Consider the following 27,574-nt stretch of genomic DNA (forward strand, 5'->3'; position numbering starts at 1 on the left):
TTGAAACGCGGGTTTGTTTCCCCCCCCCCCCCGACACCCATCTTCCTCCGGCTGCCGCAGTGCCGGGCCCCCGGGAGTGGGCACGGGCTCCCGGGCTCCCGCGTCGGGCCCCGCTGCCGCCAGCGGTAAGCTCTCCCGCCTCTGGACGGGGAAACGGCTGTCCGGGTTGTGCGAGCGAGCGAGCGCGGTTAGCTAAGGAAGTCTTTGTTGCTAGCCACGCTGCGGGTTAAACAACCAAAACAGCAATTTTGACTTTCTAATTAACGCTTTTTACATTTAACATATATTCTCCTGAAACAGGTCCCACAAGGCAGAGGAGCCTGGCTGGGCAGGATCACCGTGGGACTGGGAGTTTTTTAAAAAGGCACTTCTCTTGGAAGTGGGGATTTGAGCTGCTGGTTTTATTGCACGCTCTGCTGACCAGGCAACAGAAGCTTCATTAGGGCCACATTTTTACATATCCGTTCCATTTACGCTATAGAGAATACGACTAAGTATATCCTACGGAGCAGGACATACAGTAAGATTATTCACAATGTGAATATTCAAGATAGTATTTGATATTTAGAGATCTTCAGCAAAAACGTGTTAAGAATCTTGTTGGCACACAGCAAGATTTGTAATGCTGGAACTCGGTCAGGCCTTGCAAGTGCCGGTGCCTCTGCTCCGTTTCCCAGTCCGCAGCTGAGTGCCAGCGCTGCGTTTGCAGCACCGGGGCTGTTCTTCTGTATTCTTTAAATTGAAGAGTAACTGAAAAACGGATGACTTCTGAAACCAATGTATGTTTTAATGAACCGGTACCTACGATTCATTTTTGATGAAGTTCTAAAAGAGCCCTGTTTTACAAAACTAACTCCAGTTCACATTTGTGTTTTCAGAGGAAGAAAGAAGAATGTCACAAAAACACCTGAAAGAAGCCTTTATCAGCAACCTCAACGGAACTAGTTTGCTGGAAATTTCACTAGGCTTGCCTCTAGCTCCGCTCTGCCTGCTTTGCAGAGGACTCCTCTTGATTTTATATTACCAGCACTACGGGAAACCTTTACGTTCAAGGAAGTACAGCCTGCTGCTAGACTTCCTTGTGCTAGTATCTCCTCTCGTGTTCTCCTGTACAGTCTTGTCTCCAATCATCTTTTTCATGCCAACTATCATTGCAGCCTCCTGTGCCGGAATATTTTCTAAAATATACAGCCAAAGAAAACATGAGACCAGAGTGCCTTTTAGGCAAATTGTAAAAGACTTCCAGAAGATTTACTTGGATCCAGAATACATTCCAGCAATAACTGCGTTTCGCGTTTATGTCAATGTGTTGACATCAATCAGCATTCTAGCAGTGGATTTCCCGCAGTATCCAAGGCGATACGCCAAAGCTGAGACCTATGGAACAGGAGTTATGGATTTCGGGGTTGGAGCTTTTATTTTTGGTAATGCTCTCGTCTGTCCTGAAGTCAGACAAAAGTCTTATGGGACACAACCAAAATTTTCCAATCTGGCCAGGCAGTTCTTTTCCGTTTGGCCGTTGATTTTTCTTGGCGTTGGACGACTGCTTAGTGTTAAATCTATAGAGTATCATGAACATACTTCAGAGTATGGCGTGCACTGGAATTTTTTCTTTACCTTAGCATTTGTGAGGCTTGCAGCATCTCTACTTCTAGCCATATTTCCAAAAAATCATTCTTGGATTGTTGCTATAAATCTCGCTGTACTTTATCAGCTTATTCTTAACACTACCTCTCTGAAGATGTTTATCTTGCATGGGAGCAACGGCAGAGATACTAGGGTTGGCTTTTTAAACGCCAACAGGGAAGGACTGCTCTCTCTTTTTGGATATCTAGCCATATACATGGCGAGCGTCCAAGTGGGACTCTGTCTGCTGAAGTGCAGAAACTCAGTCAAAGGCTGGCTTCAAGCCGTGTGTTCCTTACTGCTGACAGTTCTCGTGCTCTTCCTATTTCTTCACGTGTCGCAAGCATACGCGGACCCCGTGTCCCGCCGGATGGCTAATCTGTCCTACTGCATATGGGTGGTTGCTCACTGTCTGACTTTCTTTATCTGTTTTGTAGTGACTGATCTCACGTTGGTGTTCACGAAGCTTCTTGTGAAGGGGTCCAGCGTGCCCTGCTGCTGGAATGTTGTAAAGCCCCCTAATGCCAGTAAAAAGCGTGAAACGGAGGCCGTGCCTATCGGAAGGGAAGGCAAGCTGTCGCACATTTGCCTGATTAGCGCTATTAATAAAAATCAATTACTATTTTTCTTGCTAGCGAATGTTATGACTGGTACTGTCAATATACTGATAGATACAATCCACAGCAAGGCCGCATTTACACTATGTATACTACACTTGTATATGTTTTTAAACTGTTTAATTATGTATATATTGCATGCCAAAAATATAGTATTAAAGTTTTGGTGATTCCACTCTCTCTTAAGTGGACTAGTTGAACTTTGTTTGCTGTAGTTGAATGACGGTATTTTAATGGAAAAATTACTATTTTTCCTGTATGTATTGCAATAATTTATAATTTAGTATAGCTTTTTATGATTTAGTGTTGATTATTTTTTAATGGTTTGTTTTACCAAATTATGCAGTCAATGCTGTTACCTGTTGGACTTGTTACACCTTTTCCTGAAAACTTGAGTTTGAGTTTGCTGAATACTCCTGCTGCTCCTATAAACACTCATGCAGAAGAGTAACATTGTATTTACAGCTAGTGAACTGTGTTCATACCCAACTGCTGGTAGAATTAGATAACAATGTATAGCGTAGAAGCCAGATGAAAAGTAAGAAAATGAGTGATTATATAGAGAGGCTTAGCTGTGTCAAGATTTACCTAGTTAAGGCCCTTGCATAAATAATAGATAAGAATAAATCTTTCTATAAAATGTATTGAATAAGTGAATACTTAAAAATGTTTTGGCCCCAGTCCTGCAAAGATTTATGCATATGCTTGACTTCGATGGGAATAATTGTATGTGGAATGTTAATCATATACTGAAATCTAAATTAGCCTTTGAATTAAAGCTAAATTTTATTTTCATCCTCACTGATGAATATAAATGAAGACCCTAGATAAAGTGTGATGCTCTGAAGTGTAAAACTCAACTGCAGATGAATTCATAAGGCAGTTGTTGGAATTTGTGGTGCAGATAATAAGAGCAGCACAGCCTTTTATAAGAAAATACAAAGATCCAAAACTAATTCACCCCCAGCCTGCATACCAACATATTGTGACAGCTAATCTTTAGGAACGCTGTAAAATACAGTCTTCAGCTGTAGTTTGAAAGTACTCTAAGGCCCACCTACTTGTCTATAAAATTATTTTAAACAGCAGCTCATTTAGTACTGTATTTTGACAGCTGAGATGTCTTCAAGTGGGAACATTCTGTATTAATTTTTATTAGCAAACAAACAGTGTGCAAACGGAAAGCAGCATGACGCAGTGGGTCAGGGTACCGGCAGAGTATTGACAAGAGATGCGCTCAGTTTCTCTGTCACAGTCTTCCTGCGAACCCAGAGCAGAACCCCCTCTTTGTTCACTTTCCTAACTGTGACAGTTCTTCCTGACCTCATTAAGTTGTTGAGAAGAGAAACACATTTAAAGATTGTGAGGAATTCAATAATGGGAGATATAAATACTTAAGAAGTAGAATACAAATGGTAGTTGATGATAGATGTCTAATGTCAGTGGAGTTAGAGCAGTGCACATGGGCCATATTTCATATTTCTCCTTGTCTATCAAATGTGATGAATCATGAAACCTATGGAGATTAAGCCTCTAAATCAGATTCCTTAAGGCAGACATGCTGTGGAATATTCTTAAATTTATGAGGTTCTCTTAGCTGCTGGCCAACGGAAAGGTGAAGTCTGAGGACTATAGACTGTGGCCATGCTGATTTCATGCTTGTTTACTTCCAAGTTATAGCCATGTAGTCTTCAGAATTAAAGAAAACCAGCCTGTATTATCCTGGGGACAAATGCAATTAATTGGCAACAATGTCTTACAAACAGTTGTCACAGTTTATAGCAGAGTTTTCTGGTAACTGGTGTACGTATTCATTTTGAAACATTTCCTAGCCTTGCCTAGGGAAGAAAGGCCTCCATCATGAACTGAATGGCACTACTCATTTATGCAAAATTACTCATGGATATTAATTTTTGAAATATCTGAAGCACAAGACCTGCAATGAGTTCTGCCTGTGAGCACACGTCTATCAATGTGATTCAGAATTAAGGCATTAATTGGGTGTGACAAAGCGGAGTTGCGTCTGGACAAGCAGCAAACTATCTTGATGCCAGCTCCATTTTGTGAAGCAAAAATTACGTGGGAGGTCTGCTGTGTCTGTGCAGAGCCCTGTTAGCTCCGCGCAGGCAGCAGGCTGGCGGGTACCAATTCCAGGACTGGAGCTGCGGTTTGCGACGACAGAGCCGGCAAACCGAGGGGACTGTGGTGCACAAGTAACGACGAGAGTGAGAACAACCCGCTTCTCTCAACAACGGCACAACACCGCATCATGAGGCCGTCGCCCGCTTTTAAAGCCGTATGAAGTAAGTTGTTCACCACTGCATTAATGAGAGACAATTAATTCTCATTGCTTATTGTCAATAACAAATGCAGCAAGCTCTGCCCTGAAGCAACCAGCATAGTTATTAATGCTGAATGTTTAGACTATGAATAGATACAGATAATTAACCATGCCTCTGAAAGAACCACGAAATGCAAGCAAGCATTCTTTGATCGCAGTCTGTACGAGCAAACGGCACTGTAATGAGTTTGAAAAGATGCGAGAGAAGTTAACGCTACGATACTGCTGTAGACACTTTCTCCACACGCACCTCAATAGCTGTTCGCTCAGTAGTTGGTAGGAACATGAACACCACATTTCATTTCACTTTGGGGTGTGTTTAGATGAGTAAGCTTGTACGGATCAAAGATACATTTTAAAAAATCAGAAACTTTGATTTAGCTGTTACATAATTAGTAAAAGTTAAAGATATTTCAACTAGCAAGACTAAAATGGTTCAACTATAGCATGCCACCGACTTCAATAATAACAGTAAAGCAGAGGACTGGGAAAACATAAATTGTTTTGTCTTTCCTGCCATAATTCCACTGAATGACCTTTTTGTAGGGCTGCAGGATAGAAAAAATATGGTGGGAGAGCAGAGCTGATTACATTTATCCTTAACCTTGTTGACTGTTAAACATTAGTAGCTTCTTACCAGATTTCATTATTTTTAAGGATCAACTCACTAGCACGCCTTCCTTTCCAACCCAGCAGCGTCTCTTTTGAAGTCAAATATTACAACAAAGATTTCAGGCAGTATCCTATTTCAAAGCCACTATGTCCTAAAGAACAGGTATTTCTTCCAGGCGAAAGACGGCCACGCAAATGAACGGCACGAAGGGGCTGTCTGTCTTTTCGCTGTTTTGTAGATAACAAGCAAGCTGCATGTTCTAGCAACTTAAAAAAACCCAACCTTTTCTGTGGATAAAAATTACATTAAATGTAATGGTGCTTTTCATACGTAGCTTACCAATGTGCGCACCTGAGAATACAAAATTTGGGGCACTGCTGTTTTGTCGATGTGATCCAACCACGCTCTGGGAGGGGAGGGGCAGAAGTGACAGAGGAGCCCGCACGCTGCATGGACCCTGCGAAGACAACGTTTGCTCATCGCAGTTGGGTGTGCTCACCATACTCTAAAGTGAGAAACTATCCCTTACAAAACGCCGGCTCTCTTTTTTGCTGAAGAAGAAAACCATGAAAACACACAAACTGCAAACTGTGCAGCGATGTGGCTCTGCACAATGTTTCCGTTAGAGACGTTCCATGATGAGTTCAAGTAAATTAACTCCTCCACTAAAGATGGTTTTTATGCAGAAACAAGAAAAAAAAGATCCTGCTCCCTAATTGCCTCCCCTGCATTTTCTTGTGAGGACTTTAGTATCTATATACATAAATAACAAGAATGAACAGATCAACTGTATTATTTAATAGTTCAAGAAAGGCTATGGGGTTTTTTTTGGCTGCCTAAATTAAGCAGCCACAGGATTTCTAGTTGGTTGCACTAGGGTGCTGCAGAAGCCAACAGCCTTAAGTTAGAGACCGTAACTCCAATTAAAGCCTGCCTTACCTGGCATGTAATCAGGGCAGGGAAACCTGAGGCTGCACTTTGATGTTTGGGCTGCATCTGAAGCGCGGGCACTCGATGCATTTTTGTCAGCTTACGCTCCCCGTCAGTCTGCGCTCGGCTGCGTCTACAGCAAAACCCGCGCCGAGGCCGTTTCCACACACGGGCCCCGATACGCTCCGGCCCTGTCCCACTCGAGACAGCGACGGGTTTTCATCCCGCCAACGCTTTGGGGTTTAACCCCACCTGCTCCCCTTCACCCACCCCCTCCTTCCCACCAACTGCACCTCACGGGGGGGCCGCTCGCAAACCGCTCAGGGGACAGTTCCTTATAGACCACCATGGACACGGCGCCTTTCCAGGGCGCAGGCACACACCCCCCCCCCCCGGCCCCTCAGCGCCGCGCCCCAAGGCGGGAAGGCGACGGCAGCGGCCGCCTCACGGGAAGGGAACGCCCGAGGAGCCCCCGCGCCCGGCTCCCCCCGCCCCCGGGGCCAGGCCCCCGGCGGACGCCCCCCTACCTCAGCCTCCCGCCCGGCGTGCTGGCCGCGACCCCCCCTCCCCGGACTCGAGGTCGAACGCGCCGCTCCGGCCGTTTGTGACAGGGGCTGCCGCCAAGCAAGCTCCTCAGGCGGCCGGGCCCGCGGGGGCGGGGGGCACGCCGGGGCGGGAGGTAACGGGTGAGCGGGCGCCTCCTGCGGCTAGGCCCGGGGGCGGCGAGGCGGGGCCGCGGCCCGGGGCGGAGGGGGGGGGGGGTGTGTGGAAGCGGCGGGGCTGCGGTCTCTCGCGAGAGGAGGGCGGGGCGGCCCGGGGCCGGGGCCACCGCCTGTGGGGAGGGCCCGGGGAGGGGGAGAGGAAGGAGGCGGCTCTGTGGCGGAGCCCGGGGTGTCCGCCCGCCTGTCAGAGCGCCCGGGCCGCCGACTCGCGGAGGAGCCGGTAAAGGCCCGAGGGGGGCGAGGCGGCCGGTGGGCCGCAGGGCAGCGGCCCCGGCGAGGTTGAGGGGAGGCGGGAGGTAGAGGGAGGCCGGGAGCCGGCCCCGCCGGCTGCCTCCGTCCGGGGCTGCCTCCCCGCCATCGCCGCCCCGGGCGGGGAGCCGCGCCGCGCCGGCTTGGAGGCCGGGTGAGGACAGGGAGGAGAGGGGTGGGTCTGCCTGCCGCGTCGCCTGGGCTGCAGCCCCCCCTCCGCCCCGGCTCGCCCTCTTCCCCGGCCCGCCAGAGGGAGGTGGCGGCGGGCCCGCAGGCGCCGCCGCCGCCGATCCCGGGCTGGCGCTGGAGCTGGGGAGCGGGAGGGGCGGCGGGCCCCCTCCCCGCGGGGTGCGGCCCGCCAGCAGGTCGCCCAGGGGAAGAGGCGGCCCCGCTTCGCAGGTGGAGGCTCCCCCTCGCCCCGCCGCTGCTCCTCTCCCTCCCCAGCCGCCGCGGGGCGGGACGGGGGCGGCGGAGAGCCGCAAACCCCGCTCCGGGCTGGGCGGGTCCCCCCGCCGGCCTGTCTGGGCCGGTGGCGGGCGGGAGTGGGGGGGGGGGGGGGAGCGGCCCGCAGCGCGGCGGGCTCCATCCCCCGCCGGCCTCCGGCCTTCCTCCCCCGGCTGTGCCCGGCGGAGGGCCGGGTGCGTTCCTCCCCGCCGTCCCCTCCCTTTCTTCCATGTTATGTCGCATTTCCCAGCCTGCCCACCTCTCCCGTTCCCGGCCCGTAGTCTTTTTGAGTCCCTTCCAAGGCTGAAGCGGCGGGCAGGCTGCGCGCCCGGGCGTGGGCTGGGCGGCGGGGCCAGCGCTCGGCGTGGTGAATCAGGCGATGGGGTAAAGCAGGCTTGTTCCCGGGCTGGTGAAAGTGTGCCGGGGAAGCGCGGCGGGTATTTACCTCCCCGGGGTTTGGCTGCTCGCAGGCTGGAGCTGGGAGGAAGCAGCAACAGCAGCAGAGATGGCGCGGCTGGTTGCCGTTTGCAGAGACGGGGAGGAGGAATTCCCTTTCGAGAAGAGGCAGATTCCCCTCTACATCGATGACACCCTCACGGTGAGTGCCTGCGCCCCGCGGAGCACCCGGTGTCCCTGCACCGCCCGCTTGCAACGTGTGCGGGCGGTGTGTTGCAATTCCCAGGCGAGGCCTTTTCTCTGGACGGGCCTCCTAGGCTCCTCCTTTGCTCCTGCAGCGTTAATCTTTGGGACTTTGCAACTCTCCGTGTTAACAGCGCTTAATGTGGCAACTTTTTAATATGATTCCCAGCTCTAAAAACATGCAAACCGCATAATAAGAAAGTTATTGCTGTATTGGGGCCTGCGCATAACTCGTTTTCAAGTGACAAGCACGTCTCAGTGCCCAAGCACAAATGTGGAGCAGAGCCGTTTTTCAGTTAGTAAGGAAGGGAGCCATATTAACGTTAAAACCCAGGTTTACAACTAGGTAATTATTATGCTCTTAAATAGGGAAGAAAAGGCTAAAGGTGTTTTTGAAAGCTTTGCCTTAAAGTAAGGGTTGCTGTGTCTGTAATAATGTGCTGCTGTGTCTACAGTCACAAATCTGAGAGAGTTTCCGTTTCAATGTGTTATTCTGAATTGAAAAACATGGAGGTTTTGCCATTTCCAGAAGGTTCAGTGGAAAAATGAACTAAATGCAGCTTGGAGGCTCTCTAGTCTCTCTTCCTCACGTGTTTAGAGGAAGGCTCAGAAATTGCATTGTAGGTGAACACAGAGCAAATGGAAAAAAAATCTCTAACTGGCCAGTTGTCGTTTGTTTTAATTCTTAAGGTGTGAAAACGTTGGGTTAAAAATAAAATCGGACTTAGTGTAATTTGGTATCTTAATTATCTGTATTTGATTTCTGTTGCTGTCAGTGGTGTGACAGTAACTGCTGTTACTTTAAATGGTGTAAAATGTATGTGCTTTAAATTCCTCATCTCATGTTTTAGTATGGGAGAATGCCTGGCTTGCAGCAGCTAACTTGATCAACTTCATAATGTAATTTCTTCCATCTTCCTGAACAAAACAATTGAGTATCTTCAGACAGTCGTTTAACCCTCCGTCCCACTGTTAAAGATTGTCTATCTCAATCCCATCTGTTTTTGCTACATTTGAAGAAAGGGTCTTTGATGTATTTTAGTTCTGATCGTTTTAAATGATGGCATGTTATTGATTTACCAAATATCGTCACTGTTTTTTAGCTTTACATGGTCTGTCACCTCTGGTTAGCTGTGCTTGTACATTAGGCAAAGTTTCCCCGTAAGTTGTCCAAAGCAATATCTAGCTCTCCTAGAGTGGTTGATTACCTGGAAAACCCAGAACTGTGTAGGAATAGTGTAAGTTTGGGGATTTTTGATGTCTTGGCCACGCCTTGAAAGTTATTTTGCCCCTTGATTCCCCGTGTAGTTTTAAGATCTTAGATTTCTCACTCTTTCCCTGCCCTCCCCCCCGCCCCGCCCCGGACTCCCTAGTAAAAATTACTCATTAGATTGTGTCAAGTAGAAGACTTACCATGCTCTTGTTACCTTTGTTGTGTTTAATAGGTTGAGAGAGAGAGTGAAAATTTGGCTATACCAGGCGTCAGGTAGATGACTTCAACTGACCTAAAATTCCATTTGTGGTTTAGTTCCAGAATTTAATGCCAGGCCCAAACTTTGTGCAATTGCACTGTGTTGTCGCTATCCTTCTACTTTTTACACCAGAGGCAAGCCGTATTCATGATTGAAGAGGTTCCTATAGCTGTAAATCAGTTTTGTATCCATCTGGATGAAAGGCATTTATGCAAGTGCAAGTCATCCTCACCATGAAGAAATCTTATCTCAGGTCCTTTTTTTTTTTTTTTTTTTTTCCCCATTCTGTTACTGTTGTTACAAAGTACTGAGATTTCTGGGTGGTTTCTGGAGGCTTTTATTAAATACATCTGCAGAAGCAAGTGAATGAACTCTTAGCTTCCTTGTCTCAGTCTTCTATAATTTATGTTTTAAATTCTTAGTGAGAGCTATTGCAAGACATGCAGTTGTCTTTGAAACATGATTTTACATCTGCAGCATTATCTTTAAAAAATAGTGGTGTTTATTGATAGTAACTGGCTTCTGTTGACCTCTTTTAAAACTCAAACTTACAAAATAATGGGACTACTTCATTTCTTTTAGTCAGCTGGAAGACTTAGTCTATGCCTTAAATCTAGAAGTAGTGAATCAGTGATTGCAAATTAGTGAATGAATGGCCTATAATGCTCTTAAGCTTGTAACATTGCTTTGTGGTAGCGTAGAAAGCTGCTTAGGTGCAGTGTGATACTGCTCCTCTAAACAAATTGTTCACTATCACACTTTTCTGTTTCTTATGGCTCAACTAGAAATTAAAGGAAGTTTAAATATTTAACCCCTTTCATTTCTTAAGCAGATTTTATGATTTCTAGAAGGCATTCCATTTGATGTGGTATTATGGGAATTTTTTCTTCCATTTCAGGGTGTGATGGTGGTTGATGTTTAACCACTTAATAAAATCTCATCAGACACATGAATTAATTTAGTCTTTGATAATTTCGCTCTGTTGTACAAAACACCTAAGGGTGTTGTCTGATAGTGGGAGATGAAGGTGAGGGGGGAAAAAATACGCAGATCTATCTCTTCTCTCTGTCATTAGCAGATAGAGCTTTTACTTTTGCATGTAGCTCATTCCCCACAGAAACATCAAATTAGCAATGTAGGAAACCTGTAATTCTGCAGCAAAAACTTGTGCTGCTGCATAGTGTGTATGGGTCGGGGCAGGGGAAACTGAAAGAGACATACATGAGAGGTCAGAATTAGCACTGACTGTATCACTGTTCTGCATAAAGATAAGGCAGCTGTGCTAATGTTCCAATTCTAGCACATGTGAGATCAAAATATGGCCTTGCTTTCTAGCCTTAGAGAATAGATGTTTATTTTGGAGCAATGTTGAGTGCCTGTAAAAGTAAATGTATGAGTTCTCTGGAGGCAGTGTCAGCAATTACAAAGACAGCAGGGAATTCTGTGTTTACGAGACAGTTGAGGGAAGGTGGAGGGAGGAAAAAGGATGAATCGGACAATTTCATTTGATGTTGATTGGTATTAGAGTTATTAACCAAAGTTGTTATTTTGTCTTTCAGATTTTAAAGTGAACTTTCAGTATTCATATTGATAAATTCTGTATTTCTCAGTTTGGACAAAGAAGATCAACTAAGCCAGTCCTTACACGTTTTTCTAGTTGGTTTCATTTTTCTCCATGGTTGTAAAGTTGGATTTTTGACTGAAAAATATTTTACTGATTTCTGCCCCACCCCCCAAGAAATTGCCCTCTTTGTTGCTCAGTAATTGGAAAAGAAATATTATTAATTACTTAAGCCTACAGAACAATGTGATTGCTCTAATATTTTACTTTGAGCCTCTTGTGAGTTGCAGCTGCAATCATACAAAACAAAGCATACCTTGGAGTACCTTGTTGGATTAATATGGTTTTAAATTAGCCTTTGAAGGAGTCAACTCGTTCATTAAACTGTTGTAACTGTTTCTTCATAGCTTTATAAATTGAGTTAGGCTGTTGGATCAATTTGGATCTCAGTGTGTTGAAGTACAATTTTTTTTTAAGCTGAAACAGGGTCTGAAGTCACATAAATAGTGTAATATAAATACTGATGTTCCATTTAGCAACTTTTGCTTTCTCTGTAACAGCTATTTAAGAGTTGCCATTTATAAACTGCCTCTAGAACATTATATTAGTGAAACATTTAGTTACTTTGCTGAAACATTCATTATCTTAAACTGTTACTTTTATCCTTTCGCAATCTCCCAATAATTAATGTGAAAAGAAGGAGCATTTAACATAATTTCTGTCTTATTTCCCCCAAGAAAGTAAAATAAACTGATGCTCTGTGTTTGACTTTTTTCTGAAAGCTCTTTTTTATTTTTTTTTCCCCTCTCGTATAGATGGTGATGGAATTTCCTGATAATGTGCTAAACCTTGATGGACATCAGAATAACGGTGCGCAATTAAAACAGTTCATTCAGGTAAATACGCCCTTCTGTTTTCTAAGAAGGCTGCATCAGATCTTGCTTTCCTTAGGTTTATGCTTTCACTTCTCTAGGAGATTGTCATTCCTGGAATGACTTAAAAGACATGTCAGCACCTATATGCAATTACATGTTGGTACCAAAGTACACGGGGTGCATTCATTTTCTGTATTTCACAGCATTTATACACTGTTGTCTTGTCAGGATGCAATTGCTGCATATCTAGTTAGAATTGAAAACTTGTAAAAACAATGTATCTTCTGGTCACTGCCAGTTTACACTTAATGGAAACTACAGTTTCTAAATAAATTTTGATTTTTTTTTTTTCTGAATACTTTTGAACTGCTTTTTCAAGTGGAAGTGTGCATTGCTTAAGATCGAGTTCTTATGATTAGTACCATACCAGGATAGAATTAATGTGCCAGTTTATAGATTATATATAGTTGAATAGTGAGAGATGGTTTTGTGGTACCCTTGAAGCTTTAATAATAGAAACTTATCTGCTAACCCTCTGACAAATAACCATAGCACTGTAACACCTGTAGCAACTAAAAAATTGTGCCACCTGATGTCCAAAGGAACAGGCCAGTTTGCTGATACGCAGCTTGCACTTCTTCACCTGTGGTTTGACAGCGGCAGTTCAGACTTACGCTGCATATAAAGCATAGCTGTGTTGTGAAAATAGCTCATTCCTGCTGTTGCTGTGACTAGTACTGTTAATTACAGGAAAGAGGATTATTGCAGAGTGATATCACTTGTCAGATTATTTAATGTGCCTGCCTTTAAGAGCACAAACCTTAAATGTTATCTGATAATAGCTTGACTTTTCAGAACATGTATTACATAAAATGAGCTGAAAGTGTTTTCTCTTTTCCGTTGATGTACTTACACGTTCCATGGGATTGATGAGTTTCGCTATGTTGTATGGTCTTTTCTTTCTTTCCCCAGAAGTTGTGACAAGCCATTTCTACAGTAGGAGTGTTTAAGTGGTGGAATATGACAATAATACAGAAAATACTGTCGTGGCAAAACATTCCCTGTATAGATACAACTATGCTTACAAAGCTGTACTTTGTATAACCAGGGAAAAATGACGCTCACAATTAATACACTGACAGGACTCTGCTTTTACGGATGATGTTGGAAGGTGCCAGTAGTGCTGATATTCTAAGTGTAGATGTGTTGGTTGGTGTGTGAGGAAGGGGCTCTCTCTTCCGCATAGCTGTGCTAGTGGCAGTTCAGTGCTGATGAAGTCCAAGCCAGTAATTCAGCAGTTAGAAGAATAAATGGAAGGGTATGTGCTTTTTGTGTGTATGCGTGCCTGGATGCATTTGACAGAGGAACCAGGAGAAGCTCCTAAAATTGTTTATTGACGTAAGAAATATTAGCAGGTGTTCTCTTTAATGTTATATTATTATCACACATTGAATGTTCACTACTGAAGTAAAATGTTTCACCTGAATAGTAATGTGTGCTTTTTTTAATTTCAAGTATTAGAATTGTAATGGGAAATGGCATTTAGCCTTCCAGGAAAAAATTGCTAAATTGTCTTGGTCTGAACAGAACAAGTTTGTTGTAAATGAGATTTCCATATATGCCAATGAGTGTCCAGAAATTTCCTTTCTATGTGCCAAAGATAAAATGAGCGTGAGTAGAAGATGAAAACTTGCAGAGTTGTATGTGAGACCCTTTACTAAAACATCTGTGCTGAGGTGGAGAAAAAAGGGCTTCCTGATAAGGACAGGGAGGCGTGCCATTTGTTCGGAAGCAGCATTTGCTGATTTGAGTGGTAGGAGGAGGGAACAAGAGGAGAAAAATGTTAGCTTCCTTCTAGAGGGTAAACTGTAAGGCTTGAAGCAGAATTGCTCCTATGATATTAGCAAGTGTGGTTTTGTTTATACAGTAAGTATTTTAAGTGATCTACAGTAAGACAGTGACCTGAAACCCTGAGCACTGCGTACAGTTTCCACAGGTGTATTTTGATAGGGAAATGCTGTTGAAGGTGAAGAAGTCTTGAACAGTTTAAGATGTGTGTTTGGGTTTTTTTAATTATTTCATTTCTTGTTCTTTTTTAGAGACATAGCATGCTTAAACAGCAGGATCTAAATATTGCCATGATGGTGACATCGCGTGAAGTTTTGAGTGCGCTTTCTCAACTGGTCCCGTGTGTTGGCTGTCGTCGTAGTGTGGAACGTCTGTTTTCTCAGCTTGTTGAGTCTGGAAATCCAGCACTTGAGCCCCTAACAGTAGGGCCAAAGGGGGTTCTTTCTGTAACTCGAAGCTGTATGACTGATGCAAAGAAGCTTTATACACTGTTTTATGTGCATGGGTAAGTGTCTTGGAACTGCTCAGACTATTCTTATCTGGGGCAAAGGAAAGCTAGCTTCTGTGCATTTGACTTTGCAGTTTCTTGGTGATACTAAATTGTAACAAGTGTGAATCTTAGTACATACTTGTCTTTTACAGCTATGTTAAACTAGTTATTGCCTCAACAGGGAAAAAACAAACCCAAAAGACCTAACTGTTCATATAATCTAATAAAAAATGAATTAAAACCTCCCCCCTTAGCCCCCAAACTTTCTACTCTTGGGTAGAAAGGTAACACTGAGAAAGTGAAACCTTCTGGGTTTGGCTAGCACAATAAATAGCCTCAGTCTCAGTGCCATTTGTTTCTCAGCTGTCAGCGGACCAAACAGTGACTGCTCACCACAGTGTGCCTTTGCCTTCCAGTTGGCTTCAGCTCATTCTACTTCTTGCTTGGCCAGTGAGAAGTAGGAAAGGTTAGTGCAGAGCTGGGGATATTGAGATTTGGAGGGTGAGGTAGTGTAACTTGATAAAGTGGTCACAGTGGTTCCCTGCACTTTTGAAATAGGTGTCATTGCTCGAGGTTTGTTACTTATGCAGTTATGCAATAGCATTTTAGATGTGGGTTATCTTTATCTTGCTTGCTAGGATTTGTCTGGAAAATCTATACTGTATTTTCCTTGTGTACTGCAAGATTGTGTGTCATAACAAGTAAAAATGGGGGACAGGAAGAAAGTTTTAGATTTAATGTTCATTAGTATACTTGTTTCTGGTACACGAGCTGAATCCATCCCTTAAAAATTTCTCTGGATAACCATGTTGTCAGAATACTAAGTTACATTTTTTCCTTAGGTCCAAACTGAATGATATGATTGATGCAATTCCCAAAAGTAAGAAGAACAAGAGATGTCAGTTACACTCCCTGGACACACACAAACCAAAACCTTTGGGGTAAGTTTGTGTTTAACATGCACAATTCAATCTAAAATATTTTAAGGAACCAAACTATTGATACTACTTTATTTTTAAGCATTGAAATCAATTCTTATGCTGTTACCTGTTTGCCAGAGTAGTAATCTCCAAGCTTTTTGGATTATAGTAGACCCAAATAGTTGTGGGGGAGAGGAACAGAGGCACCCAGGAGTTTTGGGCAGCGTGTGTTGTAGGGCATGAGCCTTTCCCATAGGTTTTCATAAGAAGGTAGTTAGCCCTTTTTTGTGCAGTAAGAGTGACGGTCTTATCAGTACGATGTTTAATACTTTCCCCACTGCCCTTGCTCATGCTTTATTGACTGGACAAAACTAGTGCTATAAGGTCTTCTGCCCTCTCAACGTAAGATCTGTACTCCTTCCTCAGTGTGAGAGTTGTCCCTCTGCCCTTTGTCAGAGCTCCCTAAGGCAACTGGTGATGCTTTCATATAAAGTTTAAGTCTACTATATGAAATCAGCTCTTTCCCAAAACTTGCTTGTTATTTCTGGATGTTCCATTTTTGCCTCTTGGCTTTTGGGTCTTGTACTTGGTGGTGGGGTGTTTTGTTTGGGGTTTTTTGTATGAAAATACCCATGTTTAATTTCAAAACCAGTTGCCAAAACGCAACTTGGCCATTACAAACCAGCGCTCTCTGATGCGCTTTTCATATCTCATCTGACATAACTTGGAATATAAGTCTGCTCAGGGCATGGATGGCTTCAGCGTTGTGATTTAAACAGTACTCTAGAAAGACAAACTGGTTTTTGTGCTCTACACCAGAATGATTGATCAGCAGTTTTTCTCACATTGAGGTGAAAGGGTACATGCTAAACAAATATACATCATTTTGCTTGGGATTGTTAAAAATGCCTTGCACAACTGTTAATAAAGGGCTTTATTGTGGCTGGGCTGCAGGGTTAAAACTAAAACTCTGTAAAATGTATTTTCTCAAAATGCGACGGCATGTTTTGAATACAGCAGTGAAAAAGATGGATATATGCCTCTGTGTCTAGAAGTTGAAATGGTTTATTCCAGCTAGTTAACCAGAAAAAACACTCCCTGTAAATCTGTTGTGGATTTGGGGGGATTTTCTTGTTTGTGGGGTGTTTTTTATTTTTTTTTTTAATATGATAACCAATAAATTAGACTACTGTGCTTAGTTGGAGTGTCCAGGACCTTTTTTAGTCAGTTGTGGTCTGCTTCTGGTTAAGCATACAACCTGTGAAAGCTTGATCATGGTTTCCAGTTACGGGACATGTATTTTTCTATGCAGACTTGAGTCTCTTTGGGTTTAGATAAATCCCCTGAGATGCTAGGCAAGTGGAATTTGACACTTGATTTTTACTTGTGCTGCTTGAGGATAGTGGTAGCTAATCATTATCTCCTGTTATATTTTGGTTAAAGGCCTTTTCATATAATTAGTTTAAAGCTTATGTTACACAAGCAAAAGGTCATAGGGGTATATCTTTTTAAAATACAGCAAATTCAAAATATTATGAAAATGTTAATTTTTTTTTGCTTTGTTTTTAGGAAGATTAATCTTTTCTGTGTAAGAACACATATCATGGAACCTGCACTTACCATTTTGGCAAGGCAGAACAATTCTGAAACTGAATGAATAGAGAGGAAAATGCTGCCTTTATTTCCTCAATTCATGCTGGAATAAATCCCCTTAGTATTTTGAATACTGGCAGGTTAATAGGGAATATGTGGAAGAGCAGTATTTTAATATACCGCAAGGAAAGCTTTCAGCTTTATCTGATAACGTGGCTTGTGGACAATCAGTGTAGTTTGCTAAAGAAACGTGGCTTGCACTCCGCTTGCTCAGTCGATACCCATTTGTTAGGCTACAAAAGTGATCAGGGTGTATCAGTACTGATATTTCTCCAAATAAATCTGCTGCCTTGACTAGAATTTTATCAACTTGGAGCTTCTGCTTGATTTCATTGCAAGAAACTTCTTCAGATGGGTTGCATCTGTTAGGCATTTTATACACACAAAAAAGGCTTTGAATGGTAATTGTGTGTTTAATTATACAAGTTACGTAACTAGCTAATGCCACTTGAGAGTTACTTGACATCCTCAGTTTCAGTGTGCCTGGTTTATGGCTACTCGGTTCCATTTGGTGCTAAGGAGCATTTTAACCTCTCGTAAATGCAAGCCATATGATCTGGCAAACTAGATAATAGCATCCATAAATACTCTTGAGGAGCTAATTATTAAATAGGAGTGCTTCTTCCCCTGTTTTCCTGCTCTGTTGTTTCCATACATGAGCTTAAACAGAAATGACCGTTCTGATAAAATGTCAAGTGTAGACAAGCCTGTAAGTAAACATGACTTGCTATTTAAAGTTTGTTCTTTGCTCTTTAAGTGTTCTTCTAGCATATTCAAATGTGCGTTGTAAAGTTTTGGGGCTTTTTTAACAAATTTTGGAAATTTAATGTAGGGTGTTTTATGGTTTCTTATGGTGGTAGATGTGTGGAAGTTTGTTTGGGTTGTTTTGCTTTTTTTTGTGGGGTTTGGTTTTGGGTTGTGGTTTTTTTTTTTAGTAAGTTGTCATCTGAAATTTAATATGCCAGAAGTATTAAAACTTGTATGTGTTTATACTTAAGGTAATATTCTGAAAAATTACTACTGGCTTTCACCTGTGACTTTAGAAAGTCATTATGAATCTGGGTTTATAAACACGGACAGCAAAATTTGTATCTCATGTCTGACCCTAACTTCACTGGAAGTTAAGGCTTAGCCTATACAGGATTGAAAGTAAATTAAGGAACACAGTAGCATTTTCATAGCATTTGTTTAGGAAAAATAACTAGTTCATAACATACATGGTATAGGTTTAAAAAAAATGTTTTTAATACTATGTGACAGTGAAGGCAGCAGTAGCACACTCAGTACAGAGAAATTAAGTGCAGATAAGAAAAATAGTGAAGACAGCAGGAAGGAGGAGAGCAAGTGTAGCATCACTTTCCACTATGGACCTTTCCAGGGAGCAGTCAGGTAAACTAACGCTGTTTTATTTTGCTTCTTTTCTAAACCCCTAACAGGATAATGTACAGTCTTTGTTTCTTACCATTTTTTTTGCAGGGGTTGTTGGATGGATGTGTGGGAGCTCATGTCCCAGGAATGCAGGGATGAAGTAGTTTTAATTGACTCTAGTTGTCTTTTAGAAACGTTAGAAACCTATCTACGAAAACACAGGTATGTTAAAAGAACAAAGACACACCTTTGTTTTGAGGAATACGTGCTGCATTTGTTTGTGAATCAAAATGTATGTAGAGTTCACACAATGTTTAAAAGTGTAGCGGATTCTTCTGATACCCTTCTAAAACTCAAGATCTAAGCTTCGTGGTGAGGGAGAACCTTGCCAGATTGCATTGTAACAGTTGATGAGACTAAGATGGTGAAATATTCTTTGTGTTTTACCTGTTGTTCCGGGTTATGGTAGGGGAAATGCGGAGAGCTCAGATGAAGTCATAGCTACTTGTCTTAATTGTTTTGGTTAGGATTAAACTATGATTTACAATTTGATGTATTAAAACTGTATATTCTCTCGCTCTTTCACAAGTAGTCTACTCTGTGTGGCACTATGCCTTCTTTTAGGCTTTCGAGGAGTATGTGCAATTTCAAAATAATGTCAACTAAACTAATAGAAGCAGATTTTAGGCTTGGGGCTGCTTGTAAATCACTGTTTTAAAACAGTTGTTTATGACTTAGTAGTGCTAGTGCTGTTGGGTCTCTCTTGCAGGGAAAAAATAGGCCACTAAATTATTGTTGCATGTGTACGGTAGCTACCATGCTGATTACAAAGTTTTAATTTCCAGTAGTCTCAAGGTTCTGATATAAGCTGTGGGGGCACAGATGGGTGCGGGGGTGGTGGTGGTGTGGAAATAACACTTTGGAAACAAAATAACTTTAATCTCCTGTGACATTAAACATGGTATTGGCAGCGTTCCTGATGCTAACCTGCAATAATATTACTGTTTTCTTTCCTTTCACCACAGAAACTAGCCAGTTATCATAGTTCTATCAAACATCAAAATATGTTTGACTTAGTGTTGTCAAGTGACTGGACAAACTAGGAAAGGGAAAAACACCATCCAGAGATGGCCTGAAGAGCCAGCTTTTCAAGCTGAAAGCTGAAATGTGAGCAGCTTGTCTGACTTGCATTTTTAGAATAGTACAGCAAGAGGTTTTGTAGCTTCTTGAAGATTAGTCTTCCTATAAAATAGAATGAGCTTAATTTGGTTGTATTATAATTAAAACAGACTTCGTAACTATACTCTTCTCATATTAGTTATCTGAGCTATCACATGTTTAAATCAAGTATGTTGTGTTATAAGTAAACCTTGTTTGGCTCTGTGCAGTAATCTGATAATTCAAAATATGTTTAAAGGTGCTTGTAGTGGAAACATTGCTCTTATACAGCAGGCAACAGAGGAAACTTTTCTTATTGCTTATCACTCACTTGAGTATATTTTAAATAATTGCTATAAAGTAACTTGGAGTGTGTTACTTGAGAGGAATTTTGTCCTGGCTTGTACTAATGATTCAATTTGTTCACTATTAGATTTCTGATCTTTGAACAAATATGGAATTGCATATCCACATAGGAATTTCTTCATATTAACAATTAGCGTGGTTTATGCCTTGGAGCGTGAAAGTTGATATCCAGACTTGTAATATATGATAGGTAGTATAATACATATAGTAAACTGACGTGGCGTACAGCCAAAGTCTTACTATTTTACCTTTTGAAGTAACACAAACCTTATGTGACCTAGTTTAAATATAGCATGCACTATTAAATAGCTCAGTATATTATAGCTTAGGCTAAGCGGGTCTAAATTTCTGCTTGAATAAGAATTCAGTTCTGTTATGTTCTGTTTTAACACAGGTTTTGCACTGACTGCAAAAATAAAGTACTTCGGGCATACAATATTCTTATTGGTGAGCTAGACTGCAGCAAAGAAAAGGGCTACTGCGCTGCGCTTTACGAGGGTTTGCGTTGCTGTCCCCATGAACGTCATATACATGTATGCTGTGAAACAGATTTCATCGCACACCTATTGGGTCGAGCTGAACCAGAGTTCGCAGGAGGGTATGAGTATGTAATTTGCTAGAGTGGGCTATCTAGCGCTTTGCTTCTTTATTTTATTATTGAATGTATTTTGCAAAAGTGATTTTTTGCCTCCTTGCTGCATAATGAACTTCTGAATGTAAATATTCATATTGAAGTAGGCTTTCAAGATAGTGCTTCAAAGTAGCGAAGATTTCATGTGTGCTTTTGACTTTAAAGTGCATTTAACTCTGAAGGCAAGACTGAAAGAGATTGCCAAATGTCTTCTCGTTCATTTGTTCACTCAGTAGGGCTGCCTGCTTTTCCATTGAGGTGTTCAAAATATGCGAAATAGAAAGAGAACCTTGGTTGACAGTTTTACCAAATGCCAAGTGTTCAATTAGTTTTGTCGCCATTTGTATATTATAGTAATTTCTGAACCTGTTTTAGCATCTTAAAATCTTCCAATGAAAAATACAATTCTGAGCTCAGTATCTCTAAAGCTCAATCATAACTGTCTGATTGGGAGGGTAAATCCTTTTATAATGATTTTCCGTAATAGATGATAGATACAGATTAATACTGAAATATTTTTACTTTGTACGGTAAGTAATGTATAAACTTCTATGTGTATTTATTCAGCTTCAGTCAACTGAAGCTGAAATGTTTAGGAAGCTGAAATATTTGCTATATAAACCAAATACAAATTCTAGGAAACAAAGGAATGGCTGCATCTCTCTGGCATTAAAACTCTGCTGATCCCTTCTCGTAGGAGCAAGCAGAGACTGATGGGGCAATACCTTCAGAAGCCACAGGTTGGAAGGCATAGTGCAGCTTAACAGTGCCGTGCACAGCTTAACATGTCAGGAATGTAGTGGTGGTTTTGACCTGGTCCTTTCTATTTTGCATCCGCATGCAGCAAAGCAGAACTCGATTTCAAAAAGCTGTTCATGCAAACATCTCGTCAGTTGTACATAAAGAAAATACGTCATTAAACTGCTTTGATCTCTTGGTAGACTTCCAGCTACTTTAACCATACTATACTTTGGTTCAATTCTTGCTTTAGACGAAGAGAAAGGCATGCTAAGACAATAGACATAGCCCAAGAAGAAGTTTTGACCTGCCTGGGTATTCACCTTTATGAAAGATTACACCGAATCTGGCAGAAGTTGCGGGCTGAGGAGCAAACGTGGCAGATGCTTTTTTACCTAGGTGTCGATGCTTTACGCAAAAGCTTTGAGGTAAAAATCAAATTTTGTCTGACTTGTATTTGAATTGCAGTAGTAACTGTGTGCATTTTCACTAAAATTATTTTTCTGCTTTCTACTAATGTTGGGCTGGAAGGAGCTTCAAGGGTGTTGCATTCAATCCCTTGTTCACGGCAGGCAACAGTTGTGTAATATCAATGCATAGCACAACTGAGTTGCATTCCGATGTGAAGTCTACTGGAACATAAAAGATTGAGGCTTGCTTTTACTTTCCAAGCTGCACGTTACAGTACGCTGGATCTTCTGTGTTTTTAATTCACAGTGAAGGTATTTCTACCTGATAGCATTTAAAGTAGCTCTGGCTACAACAGTTTTTATTTGACTTATTAGTAAAAATGGAGGATGTGCTTTTGAATTACAAACACAACCACTAACTCTTGCACTCAGTGTGTTCCAAGCGCACTCCGTAATCCTGTGGGATCTTGACCTTCAGACAGAACTCCATGCAGTTCCTTTAACGTATGCCAATAGCATACTTCCCCTTCGGTATGACATAGCTCCTTTTTGTTATGTTTATCTTCCATTCATATTGACTGTTCTCTCTAAAAACCTCTGAAACATCAGAGAAGAAGGAACAAAAACAGTTTGGGAAAGATCATAGTGGAACCCTAATCTAGTTAGTTCTCGGCGTTTTTTACAAGTAATTTTTTTTAAAGACTTATAATGCTATGGGAGTGGCATTGGACTGGGTACACTGTGGCATTTGTGTCAGGTTTTGTCTTGGTGGTTTTTTTTAATCTAGTAAAGTATGGTGTTGAAAATTCATTGACATTGTAAAACTCGGGGAATTATACTGGTATGCAAGGTTGGCTATGAATTGGAAATATGGCTATGTATCTTTATATGGGGCCCTTTTCGAAGGGGGAATGATGATGTCTCATTTTGGCTTAAGGAGTTCCCAGAGTGATCTGGGGGGGAAAAAAAAAAAACCAAACACCAAAACCCTGTGAATTTATTTTTACCTGTGTAGAGGCATTGATCCAGAATAGTTTACTAGTTTAACTGTATTCTTGTAACTTCGTATGTAGACGTGCCATTATGATAGTTGTTCTAAATTTAATATTGAGGAACATATTTAGATACTTGCTATATTTTAAGATAAGTCTACACTTCAAAATTGGGCTGCCTAGAAAATCAGTTAGATTTTTCACTGGTCACCCTAGACAAAGAGCTGCAGGAATTCTGTAGTAGTAGCTCTACTGTGGTTTTTTGTGCTGCTGTGTTAAATAATCAGAGTATCTACCATGTAAACAGATCCAAAAATGCGTTCGAGTCCACAACTTTTCACTGAAAATTGCGAATCTGGGCCCTAAGTTAAACGCAGCGCTCCCCCCATATGTGTATCTTCTCCAGCAATCTAAATTTAGTGACTAAATCTGGATAGGCATTTTTCTTCTGTAGTCAATAGTTGTGTTGCTGTGACTTTATTATAAAAAGTACTTACCAGCTATTTTCCTCCTCCTTTTTTATAAATGTAAAAGATTGAATTGTGTTAACATCTATAAATAGATCTAACCTCTTATAAACAGATGGCTGTGGAAAAAGTGCAGGGTATTAGTAGATTGGAACAGCTCTGTGAAGAATTTTCAGAAGAAGAAAGAGTGCGAGAGCTTAAACAAGAGAAGAAGCGCCAAAAACGAAAGAACAGACGGAAAAATAAGTGTGTGTGTGAGATCCCTACTCCTTTGCAGGCAACAGAAGAGAAGGAAATAAATCAAGCAAAGGTAAACATTGATAGCTGTGGCTTTTTGCTGGTGTTAAATAACTAGATTTCTAATTTGGTGCTTCATTCGTCAGCTCACTGTTCCATGTTAGAATTCTTGAGAGGTTTTTACTGTATTTCAGTTTTGGGAACTGGTTTTTGATCGCTAGTGGAATTCGGCACTTTTTCAGATTAGTACAGTCTTTTTGTAAAGTAGTTGCCTGGAACTCCTTAGCTTTTGGGGCTTTGGATTTGGTGGTGTTGGTTTTTGGTTGTTTTTTTTTTTTTAAATCCTAAATCGAGGGGTTCAGGTTATGCTAGAATATTTTTAAACTATCATTTCTTAAAGATCACTTAGAATATGGGAAGTCAAATGCTAGTTGCAGACAATTACCGTTGAATTTTTGGAGCGGGGGAAGCTTTAATTGACTGAGTAAGTGCAATTATTGTTCTGGATCTCTTGACTGAACTTAATGGGCTAACTGTAAGTCATGTTATTGTGGGGAAAGTAGTTGGTTTGTTTTGGTTTTGTTTAGTTGTCTTGTACTTCTGAAGAATTATAAGCAATGTTGTGGCTGTTATCAGCCAGTGTCAGCTGTTTTTTCTTGTGGCAAGTGTATCCTTTATAAAGATGCTGGCAGAGCTACTTTCAGTACTTGCAAGTATTTTTTGTTTTTGTTTTAAGGAAAATTCGAACTTCACAGAAAGTAGTTGCAAAGCCTGTGGTAGCACCGAAGAAGCTAACAATTGTGTAGAAGTAATTGTTACTAATGAAAGCACTTCTTGCACCTGTCCTAGCAGTGGTACCCTATTAGGTTCACCTAAAATCAAGAAAGGTATGTTAAATGTCGTTACTTTTCATTTTGAAAAACATTTACCATTTATGGGGTAAACAGTGCTCAGCTTTTTTGAAGAATTCTTTCTTGTTGGAGGCATAGCTAAAGAATACGCAACGGCTACTGGAGATGACCATAACTTTTCCCTTCGCCTCAGGTTTATCTCCGCATTGTAATGGTAGTGACTGCGGCTATTCGTCCAGCATGGAGGGCAGCGAAACAGGATCTCGAGAGGGATCAGATGTGGCCTGCACTGAAGGCATTTGCAACCATGACGAAAATGGTAGGTCTGGTAAGAACGTAATATCGGTTTAGTATCCACAAAACTTAAGTGTATGAGAAGAAAATTCCCTGTCTTTTGCAGGAGATGATTCATGTGTCCATCGCTGTGATGACAAAGAGGAGGATGGAGATAGCTGTGTGGAATGTTGGGCTAATTCGGAAGAGAATAACACAAAAGGCAAAAACAAAAAGAAGAAAAAGAAAAGTAAAACTTTGAAGTGTGAGAATGAACATGTAAGGAACATAGCTATTCCAGAATGCTTATTTAAATGCAGACATTTTAAAGTAGTTACAAAAGTATTTCAGATTTCAATTGTGACTAATGCTGTACGTGGGGTAACAAGGATCTTCTGTTACCTCTCCATCCAAGTTTTGAAATCGAGGTCCTTCCTGGAATAGGTTGTGGCGGAAGGAGTCGCTTCTCTCCTATGTTGCTAAGCATGCGCGCTTTTGCGCGCTTTTGCACGCTCTCAGTGAATTAACGTGCCGTTCCCCGCCTCCTTCCCAGGCACACACATTTTAAAAGCGTATAGCCTCGCTCTCTTTTTGAACTTTTTCCTTTCCTCTTTCCCTCCTGCTTCCATCTGGAACAGGAATGTTTCAGGTTTAACGCTGCTAGTAGTTCATTACAGGCTATTTTCAATTTTAGATTCAGAAACTTGGAAGCTGTATGGCAGATCCAGGTAACAGAGAGACCTCAGGAAATATCATGCACACAGAGTTTCATCGCGACAAGACCAAAGACACACATGCTGAAAGCTGCTGTAGCTCAGAAAAAAGCGGGCAGCAGTTGCCTTGGTTTGAGCATATGAAAAATGTGTCACAGTTTGCAGAACCTACAGAAATGTCACTTGTTCCTGATACTGGAAAAGGTGCCAAGAGCTTAGTGGAACTCCTTGTAAGTAACCACTTCCTTTGAATTTTAGGTTGTCGCATACTGCTTTAAGTCCTTGGGATTGAGAATGGGTTTTAGAACTCAAATCCTACTGAAGAACTGTTACAAGAGAGAACGTAACTGAATCTAAGATTCATAGCTTACTCTCCCAGTGTTTAGTTTGTTTGCTTTTGCATCTTCTCTGTAAAGTATGTAACTCGGATGCTTTGCAGAGGAGGAGAAATTGCCTGTCACTGGAATGCAAGTGACAGAATTTGTGTTACAAGTATTCATTGTCGAGGATTGCATTATTCCATAAAATGAAGCGTGCATTATTGCTGCCTTCATGCCTCAAATATTACTTCCCACTACAGGCTCCTTGGACAACTTTCTTCTCTCTCCCTTTCCTTCCCTTCTCCTTCTCCTTCCCCTTGCTTTACATCCTTTTTCTTCCCTTTTTTTTTTTTTTTTTTTTAAACTCTGATAAAAGCCGTCCTCTGTCAGCGGAAGCATGCTAAGACTCTGAAGCTTATTCTGGTAGATTTCATGACTGTGTAGGCTGCCTCTTACCCAAAAACTAGCAGCGCATTGTGTGGGAATCGGGCGAGGGATTAGCCAGCTGAGCCTTCTGGTGTCGTGACATGAAGGCCGCGTCTTCCTTCAGAGCAACTGTAGGCAAGGCGTACAATTGCAGGACGGGGGTACTGCACAGGGAGGGCAATGCTTGAGTTCTTAAACGCCTGTTTTCGTTTGTAGGATGAGTCTGAATGCACTTCTGATGAGGAAATCTTTATCTCGCAAGATGAAATACAGTCCTTTATGGCAAACAACAAGTCTTTTTACAGCAATAGAGAACAATACCGACAGCATCTGAAGGAGAAATTTAATAAATACTGCCGCTTAAATGATCACAAGGGGCCCATTTGTAGCGGTTGGTTGACAACGGCTGGAGCGAACTAAATACAATAAAATAGCTCTGTCTTTCACTGAAATTCTCAAGATGACTACTGCGCCTTCTCTTTCAAAAACTTAATTTAGTGACTTACGGCAAAATTTTATCTTAAATTAATGTGATTCTTTTTTTCTTGTTTTTTTGGGGAGGCTGGTGGAGGTGATTTCATTAATTTTGTTCTTTCTTCAGGCCTGTATCTTTAGTTGAGTAGCTGTGCAAGCCTCTCTTATAATTTAAGCCATCTCTTTTCATTAAATGTTTCTCTTACTGTGAGACTTACAAAGAGCAAACTAGTGGCAAAGTAATGTTGTACCTATAATTCTGTACAGAATGACAATGAGCTGAATATAAGATTTTACAAAGTAGACATCCATTTGCAAAATGTTTTGGATGTAATATGTTAAAGCGCAATGTGCAAAATTTAAATAAAGAATATTTATTAATATGCATAGTAAAAGTTGGTGTACATGTTTCTACTTTAAACGCTCCTTCCCAGCGGTCTGAATTCTCGCTGTTCAGGTGGACAGCTGTCGCTTCGGTCCCCGCAGCTTCACGGAGGTAGGTGTCAGGTGAGTAAACTTGCCTGGGAGAAGTACAGATCCTTCAGTGGCGCTCGTGAAAACCAGTCCCCACCGGGCTGTGGGATTCTCCACCCACATGGTTTAGAGATCTTCGAGTTACTGCCAAAGAAGCGGGGTCCGTGATGCCCCGGTTGTGTCGGTGTGGCACCGCTCCCACCCTGCCCGGTGCTGCTCGACATCGAGTGGCTGTTCCGCTTCCAGGGTCTCGGGTAATACGTCGGCGTGGCACGGCGCGAGGTGTTTAGGTGTCTGTGAACAGCGTTGTGCTGTATAAATCTTGACGTTGCTGCTGCGCCCAAGGTCAGCATGCTTAGTTTGGTGAGGGTTTTGAATTTGGAGTGTGCAGCCTGTACCATTTTGGGGGCTTAATTTAGTTTTTCATCAAGACGGTTACTGAAGCTAGTGAGTTAAGAGACTGCTGCACTCGTTTTCCTTCTCCCCCGACAAACGCAGGCTTAAAGCTTCTGCATGAGCCCATCCGAACGTGATCAAACAACAAGCAGGTTTTCAACACGCCTTGGCGTTTTCTTAATGGAATAACGAGCTCTGTTCTGAGGACAGAACAGGAGTGCTTTTGCATAAATACCCTTTCAACCACATCTTGTTCTTACAAATATGGCATCTAATGGCA

General features: G+C 42.0%; 2 protein-coding genes across 3 annotated transcripts; both read left to right on the forward strand.

Annotated features, from left to right (window-relative positions):
* The first annotated feature begins 500 nt into the window (after window positions 1-500).
* PIGW (phosphatidylinositol glycan anchor biosynthesis class W) lies at window positions 501-2,465 on the forward strand. Its single transcript, XM_050908873.1, has one exon. It carries the CDS (start codon window positions 893-895, stop codon window positions 2,411-2,413), a length of 1,521 nt encoding a protein of 506 aa, XP_050764830.1. The 5' UTR covers window positions 501-892; the 3' UTR covers window positions 2,414-2,465.
* Window positions 2,466-7,965: 5,500 nt separating this feature from the next.
* On the forward strand, window positions 7,966-26,813 carry GGNBP2 (gametogenetin binding protein 2). Of its 2 annotated transcripts, none has more exons than XM_050909038.1 (13): window positions 7,966-8,140; window positions 12,030-12,110; window positions 14,189-14,442; window positions 15,270-15,368; window positions 18,477-18,590; window positions 20,287-20,496; window positions 21,515-21,689; window positions 23,246-23,440; window positions 24,104-24,254; window positions 24,412-24,537; window positions 24,619-24,770; window positions 25,186-25,434; window positions 26,167-26,813. In XM_050909038.1, the coding sequence occupies exons 1-13, from the start codon at window positions 8,048-8,050 to the stop codon at window positions 26,368-26,370; spliced, it is 2,103 nt and encodes a 700-aa protein (XP_050764995.1). In that variant the 5' UTR covers window positions 7,966-8,047; the 3' UTR covers window positions 26,371-26,813. The 2 variants fall into 2 exon arrangements, with proteins under 2 accessions (XP_050764995.1, XP_050764996.1); XM_050909039.1 differs by having other exon boundaries at window positions 20,287-20,490.
* The last annotated feature ends 761 nt before the right edge of the window (window positions 26,814-27,574 follow it).

Source organism: Gymnogyps californianus, chromosome 20 (assembly GCF_018139145.2).
Source record: "Gymnogyps californianus isolate 813 chromosome 20, ASM1813914v2, whole genome shotgun sequence".
NCBI classification, from domain to species: domain Eukaryota; kingdom Metazoa; phylum Chordata; class Aves; order Accipitriformes; family Cathartidae; genus Gymnogyps; species Gymnogyps californianus.

Coding starts and splice junctions, on each gene's coding strand:
- GGNBP2 (XM_050909038.1), top strand. CDS start 8,048: ATGGCGCGGCTGGTTGCCGTTTGCAGAGACGGGGAGGAGGAATTCCCT. Junction 23,441..24,103: donor AGGAAATAAATCAAGCAAAG/GTAAACATTGAT, acceptor TTTTGTTTTAAG/GAAAATTCGAACTTCACAGA. Junction 25,435..26,166: donor AGAGCTTAGTGGAACTCCTT/GTAAGTAACCAC, acceptor TTTCGTTTGTAG/GATGAGTCTGAATGCACTTC.
- PIGW (XM_050908873.1), top strand. CDS start 893: ATGTCACAAAAACACCTGAAAGAAGCCTTTATCAGCAACCTCAACGGA.